At 44.1% G+C, this 14,300-nt stretch overlaps 1 protein-coding gene across 2 annotated transcripts in view; it reads right to left on the reverse strand.

Annotated features, from left to right (window-relative positions):
• The window catches only part of ZXDC (ZXD family zinc finger C), a 1,157,677-nt gene that overhangs the window by 902,832 nt on the left and 240,545 nt on the right, over nucleotides 1–14,300 (reverse strand). For both annotated transcript variants that reach the window (XM_044078595.1, XM_044078596.1), the window contains exon 5: nucleotides 9,763–9,933. In XM_044078595.1, coding sequence (XP_043934530.1) covers nucleotides 9,763–9,933 — 171 coding nt within the window. The remainder of the gene's footprint in view (nucleotides 1–9,762; nucleotides 9,934–14,300) is intronic.

Genomic DNA, 14,300 nt, shown 5'->3' on the forward strand with positions numbered 1-14,300 from the left:
ATGAGGAAAATGAGGTAAAGGCCAGCCTGGGCCTTGAGACAAGCTCTTTAGGATTGGGTACCAGTGCTGGTGTGGCCAGTCTGGGGCAATCAGGATCATCTTTGGCCTCTCTTGCCTGACTTTTAGGAGCACCTTGGTAAGAAGAGGCAGTGGAGGGAAGGCATAAACTGTCAAGGTTTTCCAGCTGAATGATAGAGCATCCACTTTCCATGCTTGAGAGTGATAAGTTCTTGCGCAGAATTTCGGCAGTTGGCAACTGTGAGGGGAGGCAAAAAGATCCATGTCTGGGCGTCCCCATTTTCTTGTTATCATGCTGAATACCTGTGGATTTAGTTTCCATTTGTGCGGATCCATGAGATTTCTGCTTAGTTCATCTGCAGTGTATTTTTTGTTCCTGGCAGGAATTGTGCCTGCAGATGTACTTGATAGGTCAGTGCTGTATTCCACAAAGTCATGGCTTGCCTGCATAGGGGGTAGGAATGTGTGCCCCCTTGCTTGTTTATGTACCACATAACTGTGGTATTGTCCATCTTTATTAATAGTTGTCCTGGATGTAGTAGGTCCTTGAAAACTGTCAGGGCATTCTGTACAGCTAGCATCTCTTTTTGATTGATGTGAAGATGCACTTGTTCTTTGGGCCATGTGCCCTGAATACATTTTCCTGCCATATGTGCCCCCCCAGGCATAATCCGATGCATCCATTGTTATTGTCTGCTTGGCTGTGGGTAAGGTGAACGGCTGTCCCTTGTTGTGGTGACAGGCCTGGGACCACCATCGAAACTCCTGTTGTAGGCAGGGAATTAAAGTTATGATTGTTTCCAGGCTGTGACAATGTTGAGTCCAAACACTTTTAGATACCATTGTAGTTTCTTCATATGCAGTCTTGCATATGGAATTAGTAGAATGCAGGACGCCATGAAGCTCAGGGCCTGCAGAATTTTTCTTTCAGGGAGCTGGGTCTTTGTTGTCATCATTTGAAAGTAATGAGTCAGTTGCCTTTGTTTGTCTGGTGTGAGATAAGCCATCTGGGCAGTTGTATTTAAGCTTGCACCCAGGAATATTATCTCTTGAGAGGGCACTAGTTTTGATTTCTTTTCGTTTACTGTGTACCCTAGGCAAATTAGTAATCTTTTTGCAAACGCCAGATGCTTTAGAAGAATGTCCTTGCTCTCTGCTTGAATAAGGCAGTCGTCCAAGTAGGGATATATTTGAATTCCTTTTTGTCTGCAGAATGCAATTACTGGTGCCAGGCATTTTGTGAAGACCCTGGGCGCAGTAGATAAGCCAAAGGGCAGTGCAGATAATTGGTAATGCATTGAGCCAGCTATGAATCTGAGGTATCCTCTGCAAGACTGTCTGATTGGTACATGCAGGTATGCCTCCTTGAGGTCCAAAGTAACTAGCCAAGCCTTCTTGCCCAGCATATAGAAGTTGCTGTAGTGTTAACATTTTGAATTTTGGAACATCCAGGAAGGTATTTAGGATTGACAAGTCCAGTATAGGTCTCCAGGCTTTGTCCTTTTCTGGGTACTAGGAAAAGTATTGAGTAAAATCCTTGTCCCTGTTCTTGCTGTGGTACTCATTGAATAGCTCCCATGTCCATGAGAGCAGCAATTTGTTTTTGTGCCTCTGCCCATTGGTTTTGTGGCAGGTCCGGCATACCTTTTGATTTTGGAAGGGTGTGAAAGTGGAACCTGTAACCCTGAGAAACAATATTCAGTACCCATTTGTCCTTGAGAAAAGTGCTAGCTTGCTCCCTAGGGGTGCTGCCAAAAGAAAAGTGCTTGGCATTTGTAGAGGGAAGTCACTGGGACTGTTTCCTATAAGGTTGTGATTTGTCTTCTCCTCCTTTGGGGGCTGAAGCACCCCATTGTTTTGGTCTGTAGGAGCCTTGGGGCTGAGATCTGCCTCTTGGACGTCTGTATCTGCCTCTTTGTGGCCTGTCTGATACCGGAAAGGACCAATTTTTTGAAGGCCATTTTCTGCTAAACCTAGGTGGTTGAACCTGTAAGAAATCCTTTACTGTCTGCATTCATTATTCTTTATCCTCCATTTTCTTTAACACCTCTTCTGCCTTAGTACCAAACAGAGTATCATGCTGTAGTGCAGCATCCAATAATTTTACTTTAACATGTTCAGGTAAACTTTGTTCTTTCAACCAAGCATGGCTACGAATGACAGAGCCTGTAACTGCAGCTCTACAAGAAGCCTCTAATGAATCAAAACCACATTGAAGAGTATGCTTTCCCACTTGTTTAACTGCATGCAATAAATCCTGCATTTCCTTACTGTCAGGACTTTGTAACCATTTTCTGTTTCAATAAGGACATGAGGTACTGTTTATATTTAAGCATGTGAAACTAGCAATTTAAAGCCCTTACAGCTAAAGTAGCCGAAGTGTAAACTTTTTCCCCCATCCATCCAGAGCTCTGGAATCCCTATCCCAGGGGACAGGATTTTTAGCAGTGGAAGCCCTAACCCCTTTAGGACCCTGAGAAATTGTTTCTGGGTCTGCAGCAGGGTTTTTGTAAAGAAATTTATGAGAGTCAGGGACCCTGTAGTACCTGTCTGGCTTGACTGGTGCAGGGGGTAAAAAATCAGGAGACAGACTGGATTCAGAGAAAACATCAAACAATATCAAGCACAGGGGAAATAGCCAGGGGCCTGTGTTGAGACAATAAAAGAAAATCTCTGAGCTTTTTCTTGGATTCTGAGTAATCCTGGCTCTCCCAATGGAAATGCTCTCTCATGGTGTGCATGGTTTCCCCAAAAGAATAATTCTCAGGTGGAGAGGCTGAGGGAATAGACTCTTCTGCATCTGAGTCCTCATAGGGAGGGAGGGAATATCCCTGATCAGAAGAGGAATCAGAGGAAACAGAAACCTGATCAGAGGAATCATAGTCAGTGTCTTGCCTAGGCCTTTCGTCAGGAGGGGAATGGGAACCCCTGATTAAAGTAATTTGGTCTTTGGCCATTTTAAGCATGTTTCTTTGGCATGGATGACTGTTCAGGAGAATGCTGTACTTGTATTCTTGTCTTTAATGGTGTTTTTGACTTTGCCTTGGCTGCTGTAGTGGAAGCTGTGAAGGTCTGAAAACACCCTCAGAAGCTGATGCCTGCTCAGCGGCTCCGGACCCATCTGAGTGAATAGTTTCCACATGCCCAATACCTTGAGTTTCCACAGGCCTCTGTCTCTCCACGTGGCTGTCGGTTATGGCCTGTGGCTCTGAGGTAGCGGGTGTCAGGGGCTGCGAAAGCGCCTCACTGAGAACTGGCGAATCAGTGACTGGCCTGGAGTTTTGGACCTCAGATGCCTGTCCTTTTCTTTGTCTTTGCGTTTTTTATAAATTCCGGTCGTCGGCTGTTCCAACGGCATTATGTAATTCAACCTTCGGCCAAAATAATGTAAAGAAAAATCAAACTGACGTTTAATAGTGCATTTGCTGAATCTAGCACAAAACCGACAACTAGTAGTGTCGTGATCAGGGCCTAGGCAAGGAATACAGTAAGAGTGAAAGCCCTTATGAGGTATTTGCTTCCCACAAGAAATACAATTATTAACTTTTACTGACATCGGTCTGGAGCAAGAAAAGTTTCCCCAACGGGGTACTTAGCTTTATTGAAGAATTCAGTTCTGAAACTCTTTTTCGAAAATCTCAGGAGTTGGCCGACCGGCACTTGCAAAATGCTTTTGCTTCAGGCACCACGAGGCAAGAAAGACTGAAGAAAATGGCGTCTGCTGCATCTTTTATACCCCTGGTGCACTGACGTCAGGGAAGAAGTGACAGCAACCGACACCGGACCTAGACTTTGGAACTCTGGCCGACTGCGGGTAGCCTGCCAGCAGGATAACCAAGTGTAATGACTGAAACAGTGAAACACGATGAACATCTGACAATTTAAAGCCCTTACAGCCAAGGTAGCAGAAGTATAGACTTTTTTCCCCCCATCTGTCTAGAGCCCTAGAATCCCTATTAAAGGGGACAGGGTTTTTTGCAGTGGAAGCTTTAACCCCTTTGGGACCCTGAGAAATAGTTTTTGGATCAGCAGCAGGGTTTTTATACAGAAATTTATGAGAATCCGGGACCCTCTAGTATCTGTCTGGCTTAGCAGGTGCAGGGGGCAGAGAGTCAGGGGACAGGCCAGACTCTGAAAAGACATCTACAATGTTTAGAACAGGTGGAATAGCAAAGGGTCTGTGCTGAGGAAGTAGCAGAAAGTCTCTGAGCCTTTTCTTAGATTCAGAATAACCTTGGCTCTCCCAGTGGAAATGCTCCCTCATGGTATGCAGGGTTTCTCCAAAAGAATAATCCTCAGGAGGAGAGGCTGAAGGAATGGATTCTTCATCATCAGAATCCTCATAGGGAAGCATGGAATAATCCTGTTCAGAAGAGGATTCAGAGGAAATAGAAACCTGATCAGAAGAATCATACTCTGTCTCTTGCCTAGGCCTCTTATCAGGGGGGGGTGGGAGCCCCTGATCCAAGTAATTAGATCTTCGGCCATTTTGAGCATCTGTTTTTTAGGCATGGAAGTCTGAGGAGGAGAATGCTGTACTTGTTTCTTTTGTCTTTAGAGCTGCTTTATTCTTTGTCTTTGAAGCTGAAGATGGCTTAATATACAGTTGTGTAAGTCTGAAGACACCCTCAGAAGCCAATACCTGCTCAGCGGCTCCTGACCCATCTGAGAGTCTGATTTCCGAGTGTCCAATACCTTGAGTATCCAGAGGCCCAGTCGGCTCCACGTGGGAGTCGGAAGCGGCCTGTGGCTCTGAGGTAGCGGGCGCCAGGGGCTGCGAAAGTGCCTCACTGAGAACCGGTGACTGGCCTAGCAGAGGCCTCGTCGGTTTTGGACCTCGGATGCCTATCCTTTTCCTTGTCCTTGCGTTTTTTGTAAACTCCGGTTGTCAGCTGTTCCGACGGCATTATATAATTAAATCTTCGGCCAAAGTAATGAAATGCAAAATCGAACAGACGCTTAATAGTGCGATGGTTAAATCTAGCACAAAACCGACAGCTAGCAACGTTGTGATCAGGGCCTAGGCAAGGAATGCAGTAAGAATGAAAATCCTTGAGAGGTATTTTCTTCCCACAAGAAATACAATTGTTAACTTTTTTTGACATCGGTCTGGTGCAAGAAAAAAGTTTCCCCAACGGGGTACTTAGCTTTAATGAAGACTTCGGTTCTGAAATTCGGAACTGAAAATCTCAGGAGTCGGCCAATCGGCACTTTCGAACTGCTTTTGCTTCGGGCACCGCGCAGCAAGAAAGACGGAGGAAAATGGCGTCGGCTGCATCTTTTATACCCCTGGCGCACTGACATCAGGGAAGAGGTGATAGCAACCGACGCCGGACCTAGACTTTGGAATTCTGGCCGACTGAGGGTAGCCTGTCAGCAGGATAACCCAAGAGTAATGACTGCAACAGTGAAACACGATGAACATCCGCATTACCACAATAGACAGAACATGCTGAAGGGACAGGTTCATAACGAAGAGACTACCCATGCTCTGGAACAGACTTCCCATACATGTCAAGCAGAGTACTTCACTGGCCCTCTTCAAGAGAAATCTTGATGAGTGGATGGGAAACAGAAGGTTCACCCCATGGATCACTCTAACAGCTCTACCTGATACAGGCACTGGGATCTAACGTCGGGTGGCATGATGCCAAGGTACTTCTATGGGCTAGGCTTGTAAAGGCTCCAGGGCCATTAGCCTAGTACACACCTATGAACCTATGAGTTTTCAGTGTTTTGGGGTTTCGATGTTATGGGAATTCGATGTTTTAAAGTAGATGGGAAAGAGTAGTGGAAACTAGGTTAAGAAGGGGCGTAATGATTAGTGATCAGCAGTATGGTTTCATGCCAGGAAAGAGCACTACAGAAGCGATATTTGCTATGAGAGTGCTGATGGAGAAGTACAGAGAAGGTCAGAAGGACTTGCATTGTGTTTTTGTAGACTTAGAGAAAGCATATGACAGGGTGCCTAGAGAGGAGTTGTGGTATTGTATGAGGAAGTCAGGAGTGTCAGAGAAGTATGTAAGAGTGGTACAGGATATGTACACGGGTAGTGTGACAGAGGTGAGGTCTGCGGTGAGAGTGACAAATGCATTTAAGGTGGAGGTGGGGTTACATCAAGGATCAGCTCTGAGCCCTTTCTTATTTGCAATGGTGATGGACATGTTGACAGATGAGATCAGACAGGAGTCCCCGTGGACTATGATGTTTGCAGATGACATTGTGATCTGTAGTAAGAGTAGGGAACATGTGGAGGAGACCCTGGAGAGATGGAGATATTCTCTAGAGAGAAGAGGAATGAAGGTCAGCAGGACTAAGACCGAATATATATGTGTGAATGAGAGGGAGGACAGAGGAATGGTGAGGATGCAAGGAGTACAGGTGGCGAAGGTGGATGAGTTTAAATACTTGGGATCAATAGTTCAGAGTAACGGTGAGTGTGGAAAAGAGAAAGAAGAGAGTACAGGCAGGATGGAGTGGGTGGAGAAGAGTGTCAGGAGTGATTTGTGACAGACGATTACCAGTAAGAGTGAAAGGGAAGGTCTACAAGAGGGTAGTGAGACCAGCTATGTTATATGGGTTGGAGACAGTGGCACTAACAAAAAGGCAGGAGTTTGAGCTGGATGCGGCAGAGTTAAAGATGTTAAGATTTGCACTGGGTGTGACGAGGGTGGACAGGATTAGGAATAAGTATATTAGAGGGTCAGCCCAGGTTGGAAGGTTTGGAGACAAAGCCAGAGAGGCAAGATTACGTTGGTTTGAACATGTGCTGAGGAGGGATGCCGAGTATATTGGGAAAAAGATGCTAAGGATGAAGCTACCAGGTAACAGGAAAAGAGGAAGGCCTAAGATAAGGTTTATGGATGTGATGAGAGAGGACATGCAGGTGGTTGGTGTGACAGAGCAAGAGGCAGAGGACAGGAAGAAATGGAAACAGATGATCCGCTGTGGCAACCCCTAACAGGAACAGCCGAAAGAAGATGATAATGTTTTGAAGTAGAACCACACACACACACACACACGATTATGCACTGAAAAAGACAAAAGGAAATCCCTAAATATCAAACTTTTTCAACACTTCAAAGGAAGCACTGCTGCTATCCTAAATAAACCCTATCTTCATACTTTGGATATGGCAAACAGAAATGGAGGTCAGGGATAGGATTTTCCCCAGTACAGGTTCCAGAATTGGTTTAAAAAAGAGTGGAGTGGAGTGCAGTATGCTGGAAGAAAGTTGCTAAAGTGCTTTAACTGTCTTAGAGCCACAGCATGTTTAAGTTGGATGCTGTATATCCAGTGCATGAGGAAAATATTTTTCTTTCAGGATCTTCTGTAATGTTGCTTACAAAGCCACTAATAAGAGCTAGTCCACATATTAGTCCTGTGGCAATGTAATAATAAGCCAAATCCATTATCAGCTAACTCTACTAAGCACCATCTTCCAAGCTGCACAGTGATACAAGGTTGTCCTTAGCTGACTGACATCAATGAAAACAATGCGCATACAGAAACATTAAGAGAGGACATGATAGAAACGTTTGCAATAGCTCTAAAAAAAAATAAACTGCTGATCTATATGACAAATTTCTGCAGCAACATATAAAACAGGCCATCTTCTTGCATTTGCCTGGAATCATTTACCCCCCCGTAGTACCTCTGTCCGCTGACATAAGTAAGAATCTCTCTCTGGTGTGCCTCGAATGTTAGGGCTCATGCTTATTTGTACAAGCTGAATTGCCCAGTACCATCTGCAGTTCTTCTAGCAAGAAACGCAAACAGCAACTAATGACACCTAAAAAATGCAAAACTTTCAGGCAACTACTTGCAATGATTAAAGGTAGGCCAGAAAGGAAGCACATAACATGTGGACTATTGGTGGATAACTGCATTTCTTTAAGTGTCTTTCACAATACAAACATGTCATATGCAAATACTTACCATTATCAGTTAATATTTTGAAAGGATCCTCAACAGTGGTTAGAATACTAGAAAATTTTTTTAGTGCCCTCTCACTAGTTCATCATTAGTTCTAATACTTTAAGTCACACCCGGGGGGGGGGGGCCTGGTTGATGCACAGTTTCCTTGTTCAGATGCCATATGGCTGGAAAGGAATACTCAAACTGATGAATTCCTACTGCATTCAAAAGTGAACTAGTCATTACATCAGACACTGAAAAAATTTTACAACTGCAGCCAAGCTGCCCAAGTTTACACTCCAGAATTACAAATGCTTGCAACATGGGCACTTCTACAGTACAATTCTTTAACCATGAGAATTTGCCACATGTAGCTGTCCACTTTCTGATACAACTTCCAAAGTTTTTGGACATCCCCTGCATGGAGGTGTTCTACCCTAACACACAATGTTAGGTGCCACTGCTTAACAGCAAGAGCGAGCACATGCCATTTTCCAATTTTTTTTTGCCTAGATGACCTCATCACAGACTTGTCCTGTGAACAATAGTCAACTCCTCCTCACTCACACCCCAAACACAATCACCATAAGGCTGAAGTACTTGACTATTTTCTGGATGCAGGATGGTTATTACAAAGCTATATCTGCCTGATCAAAGGAAGAATAGTGCTATCACCCTCCTCAAGTATGTTGAAGTACAACCCCAAAAGCTCCTTATCTGCAGAGATTGTAGATTGGATGCTGGGTTGCCTGCTATTTGAGGGTGCAGTTGGCAGAATGTAGGACAAGTGAAGTCTTCTGCATGGCCTCAGTTTAGGAAGTGAGAGTCACAGTGTTCATTATATGTATCATTTTGTCTTCTCACGGTGCATCTGCCTGGGTTTGGAATCATGTGAGGACCCTCTTTCCAGTCTCAATATGGAGCACTTTCAACAACCTGCAACAGGGAAAAAAGGCCAAATATTTACCCTTCCAGGGTATCGAAGTTGCTGATCTGAAAGACTGCTTACCATCAGTGCTCCATCCAGCCTGTGGTCCTCTAATACAGATTAAAAAGAATGTTAGTGTGGGGCCCTAGCTCATGTTTCGATGATCATATACACCAACAGTACACACTTTTAGACTCACTATGCAAAAAAAGTTATATGATGAAAGCCTGAACTAAGATATGAAATGTTGCAATATTAAGAAAATAACTAGTGAGTGCAGTGGATAGAAGTATTCTAAAATCTGACAGGTGAAGTCACACAGCGTGCCAGTAGGGGGCACACGAGATGAGGAGGATGAGAAAAACAGCCAGAATGAATATGTTGTTGTGTCTTTCGGCTTTTCCTGGTTAGGGGTCGCCACAGCGGAACTCTGGTCCGCTAATGATTGGCAGTAGATTTTTACGTGCCGAGTTGCCAGCCCTGATGCACAACCTTCAACGAAGATACGCCCATTCACGCATGTCTCCACACAGAAGACGCTCTAGCTGAGAATCGAACATGACAACGTCTTACTGTGAGGTGACAACGCTACTGCAGCACCACCACCACCGCAGTTCAGCCAGAATGAATATAGTAGACAACAATTTCAAATTTGTTCACCCACTGAAGAGGACTGCTGGTATCTGAGGCTTTCTGCCATTTTTGTCACAAACACTACAAGATTATTCTCGACAAAAGTATACTGAAGCATAGCAAAAAAACATTACCAGACCTTCTCAACTGTTATACTTCTAAAGAAAGCATTACTGAATCAAATGGTAACATTAGTTTGGTATCCCAGTTTTTCCTATAGTCTTACATGCCTTCCATTCCATGACTTCTGGGCATAAGCAACATACCTGGGCTGAAATTGTGCTGTTTCACCATGTGGGACTTCATGCTGTGTTTTGAAGTGAAATGTTTATTACAGTCAGAAACAGGGCACTGTGTTTTCAATGAATCCACATCCTGCAGATGTTTCTTGGAGTGAATGTACAGACTACTGCGGGCAGAAAATTTTGCACAACAACCTATAAGAAGATGGACAAAAAGTTTTAAACAGAAGAAAACAACATAATGATACAACAAATCAGTCTGCTCTGAACACTGCAGTCAACTTAGGACTACTAATGACAAAGCAAATAAAGGCTCAAGCAAAACAGGCTTCATCCACAATTGTTTTACATCACAGAGTCAGACAACTGAAACCCAAAAAATGCCCCTTCTGACTTGCGCATGGTTACTACCTGCCCTGTCCTCAGTCATATGCTGATGGATTTTAACTGCTAATATATCCAATCACATCTTCCAGGGTAGCTGTACAAGTCAACAGACTCCCTCCAGAATGTCCCGCTCATACTCTGAAGACCAAAAGCCCCCCCCCCAAATATTTTAGAAAGTTATGTAACTTGGCACCTGTCTTGTTCATCTTCATTTTTCTTCATAAATGGGTCTTGGATCAGCCACTTGGATCCAGCTCGGCCACTTCTTCCAGACTTGGATCTGACTCTCAAACTTCTCGCTTTACCCATAATGCACTACACTCACCCCAGTACCTCAGATCGAGTTTGCTTATTTACACTATGCAGATATAAAGGACAAGATACAGAAACAAGAAGAAGAAGAGGGAGAAAGAAGGCAATGGAGGCTTAGAAAAGAGACACAAGCATCCCACAATCTCCCCTACATCCTCTAGAAACCAAGGCAGGGGGAATGGCTGGGTGGGAAAGTGAGGAGAAATGAAGATGGACAACACAGATGCCAAGCCATGTAAGACAACTTTCTAATCTGATGTTGTCTTCATCATTCCTTCTCATAAATGGGTCAGGGTCCCCAGCTATGGAGTTCCTGGGTGGCCCTCATGGAAGGATATGCTGGAATACCATCATGCCGAAAGAAGCCCTGCTTCTAGATATCGCATCCAATTTGTAGTGTGTAATGGAGGTGTGATTGTTTGACCAAGTGGCTGCCAAACAATCATCATCAATGGAAGTTCTAGAAGAAAAGACAGAAGACACAGCCATAGATCTAGTAGAATGCGCCCTTGGAGGTCGAGGTAATTCTAAACCTCTCTGAGAATAATTAAAATCTCAAAAGAGAGCAAAATCCCATGAGTGGAGGAGCTCCCTGGTCAGCCTCAGTAAGAAGCTGAGATCCCTTATAAGATCCTCCAAAGCTAGCTACAAAAACAAAATCACCGCTAATTCTAAGGACAACCACAAAGCATTCTATAGCTATGTCAAGAATCACGATGGCATCACACAGATCTGCTCTGAGTTACAGCACAATGGCATGAAAATTACAGAACCAACTGATATTGCCAACATCCTGGCAGATAGGTTCAGTGCTAACTTTACCCACACCCCCTAAAGGGCCCATATCTATACAGGAAGAATGCAGAGTCCCTGTAATCACAACTATGCAGGTAAAAGCTGCACACACTAAAGCCAAAAACACAGCATCCATGGGACCGGACAACATCCCAGGCTGGGTTTTACACGAACTTCAGAACGAAGTGGCTCCCCACTTAAGCAACATGTTCAATAATAGCCTCGCATCAGGCTTTGTGCCCACGGAATGGCGCACAGCAACAGTTGTATCACTCCACATAGGAGGAGCCACCACTGATCCTGGGAACTATCGACCTATTAGCCTGACGAGCCTGATCTGCAAGGCCATGGAACGTATCATCATGGAACTCATAAACAAAGACATTGGTAACCTCCAAACTCTGGATCCCACACAGTTTGGGTTTGTGAAAGGCAGATCATGCCTCCTGAACCTGATCAACATCTTTGAGGCAGTCACCAAAGCCGTAGATGAGGGTAAGGTGGTCCACACAGCCTATCTTGACCTCGCCAAGGCTATCATCACCATCCCCTATTCTGGAATTATAGCTAAACTCACTAAACTAGGTATAAATCCCTGCATCACAAGATGGGTTGCCAACTGGCTCACTGAGAACCCACACTGTAAAAGTTGCAGACTCCAAACCTGATCTCAAACCAGTGACAAGTGGAGTACCACAGGGTTCAGTCCTGGGACCTCTCCTGTTTGGTGTTTGGTATCTACTTCTCTGAAGTACAGGCTAACAAATTTGCAGATGACTACAAACTAGGAGCCATAATCAAGTCCCCAAATGATGTGGACATACTACAGAAGGGCCTCGCTGAGACAGATGCCTGGTGTCAGAGCCATGGCCTCAAGCTCAATGCCAAAAAGTGCAGTGTCATCCCCTTTGGTAAAAACTCTGTACCCATGAACTACCACATAGGCAGCAATCTACTTAACACCAAATGTGTGATAAGAGACCTTGGGACCCAGGTGGACAGTAGTCTCTCCTTTGATAGTCACATCGCCACAGTGGCCAGGAAGTCCTTCTACATGGCACACCTCATCATAAAAAGGTTCTCATCCAGGAAAAAAGAGGTCATTGTTCCGCTCTACTCAACACTCAGACTCATTATAGAGTACAACGCCCGTTTTGGAATGTACCTCACAAGACATCTGCAGCAGCTGGAAAGGCCACAGAAGTACCTCACAAAGAGGATTACTGGCCTCAAGCAAATGCCCTACACTGACCGTCTCAAAAAACTCCAGCTTTATTCCGTAGCATATCGCCTACTCAGAGGTGATCTCTGCCTAACATATAAAGCTATGTCCAACCCAGAGCTGTTGGACATGCTACACCTAAAGAAATCCCAATCCCTCCGAGCTACACGTTCTAGGGACCTAAACCTTGCCACCATAATAAACAGGACATACTGGAGGGATAGATTCCTGTCTCAGAGACTTCCCATACTCTGGAACAGGCTACCCATCTATGTCAAGCAAAGTTCTTCATTAGCACTCTTCAAGAAAAATCTGATTGAGTGGATGGGAAATAGGAAATACACCCCGCGGATCACTTCTGTCTCTCTGCCCGACAGTGGCACAAGAAAATAACTTTCTTGGGTGGCGTAAGCCAGGGAACCTTGTTGGCGAGGATTATGTAGGCCCTTGGACCGATAGCCTAGTACCTACCTATGAACCTATAAAGGTGATACAGTCAGTGATTCATTTGGCTAGTGTGATCTTTGATAGTGAATGACCCAATTTATCAGAAAAGGCTAGGAACAATTAGTATGACTTCCTGTACAGTTTTGTTCTATGTAAATACAAACGTAGCTGTCTATGAACCTTAAGGAGATGTAGAACGTACTCTCCTTTATTGGAAAAGTTGAGAAAACATACTGGCAACTGAATACATTGGTTAATGTTGCTTTCTGTAACTATTTTAGGCATAAAAGGAGGGATTGGTACAAAATAGGTTTGCAACCTCTCAGTTTTTTTCCCGGACTATCCAGAAATAAAACAGATGGTCCAGTAGTCTGGAAAACACTGTACAAACACCAGTATTCTGTTTCAAAAAAGAAACAGACTATTGGAGTTTTTTTAAATCAGCAGATTTACTATGCTTTTTTTACAGAAAAGCATAGTAAATCGGCAGAAAGCAGACATCAGAAACAGAAAAAGAGGGCGCTCGCCATTAGCTGACGTCATGAAAACGTTAAAAATGGGTGGGACATGGACAGTAGCGGGGTGGAAATGGGCAGGGTTACAGGTGATGTCAGGGGTGTGGCCTTTCTCCAGTTTATGCCACAATGAAAGGTGGCAACCTTAGTACAGAGTGAGACCCTATCTTTGTGAAAGTTTATGCAAGGAGATTTAGAAGACAATACCTGTAAGCTCAGAAATCCTTTCCGCTGAAGTAATGGCTACTAAAAAGATAGTCTTCCATGACAAAACCTTCAAGTCACAAGTGGCTGCTGGTTCGAACTGTCCGAGTTCGACTCTGCAGCACGATGGTGAGGTCCCAAGGTGGGGGAAGGATATTTAATGTGGGGTCTCAGTAAAAAAATACCTCTCATAAATACTTTGCATAATCTAAAGGTAGACAAGGAATGAGATTGACTGGGCATGTGAGAATTAGAAATTGCAGCTAGCTGGAGTTTGGTGGTAGAAAAACCTTGCTTCTTTACCAAACAGGATACTAAGGAAAAAGAAAGTACAGTTGTGTACACTTACCATAAATGTAGATGTCGAGTGTATTCACTGTTGCAGTTATTACATTGGGGTTATCTGCTTGCAGTTATCCCTCAGTCGGCCTGATTAACAAAGTCTTGGGTCCTGTGTCGGTTGCTGTCCCTTCTTCCATGACATCAGGTCATCAGGGGTATAAAAACTACAGCCTACGCCATTGCATCAGTTTTTCTTGGACAAGATGTCAGGTGCACCCCTAATGGGAAGAAATTAAATATAAAAGTACAATGATATACCTCCAACAAAGAAGCAAATACACCAAAAAGGCTTTTAAGCATAGTAAAGGAAAGTAGAGGTATAGCTAAAAGAAGTTAGG

This window comes from Protopterus annectens, chromosome 7.part1 (genome assembly GCF_019279795.1).
Source record: "Protopterus annectens isolate FY-2018-M chromosome 7.part1, PAN1.0, whole genome shotgun sequence".
Lineage (NCBI taxonomy): Eukaryota > Metazoa > Chordata > Ceratodontiformes > Protopteridae > Protopterus > Protopterus annectens.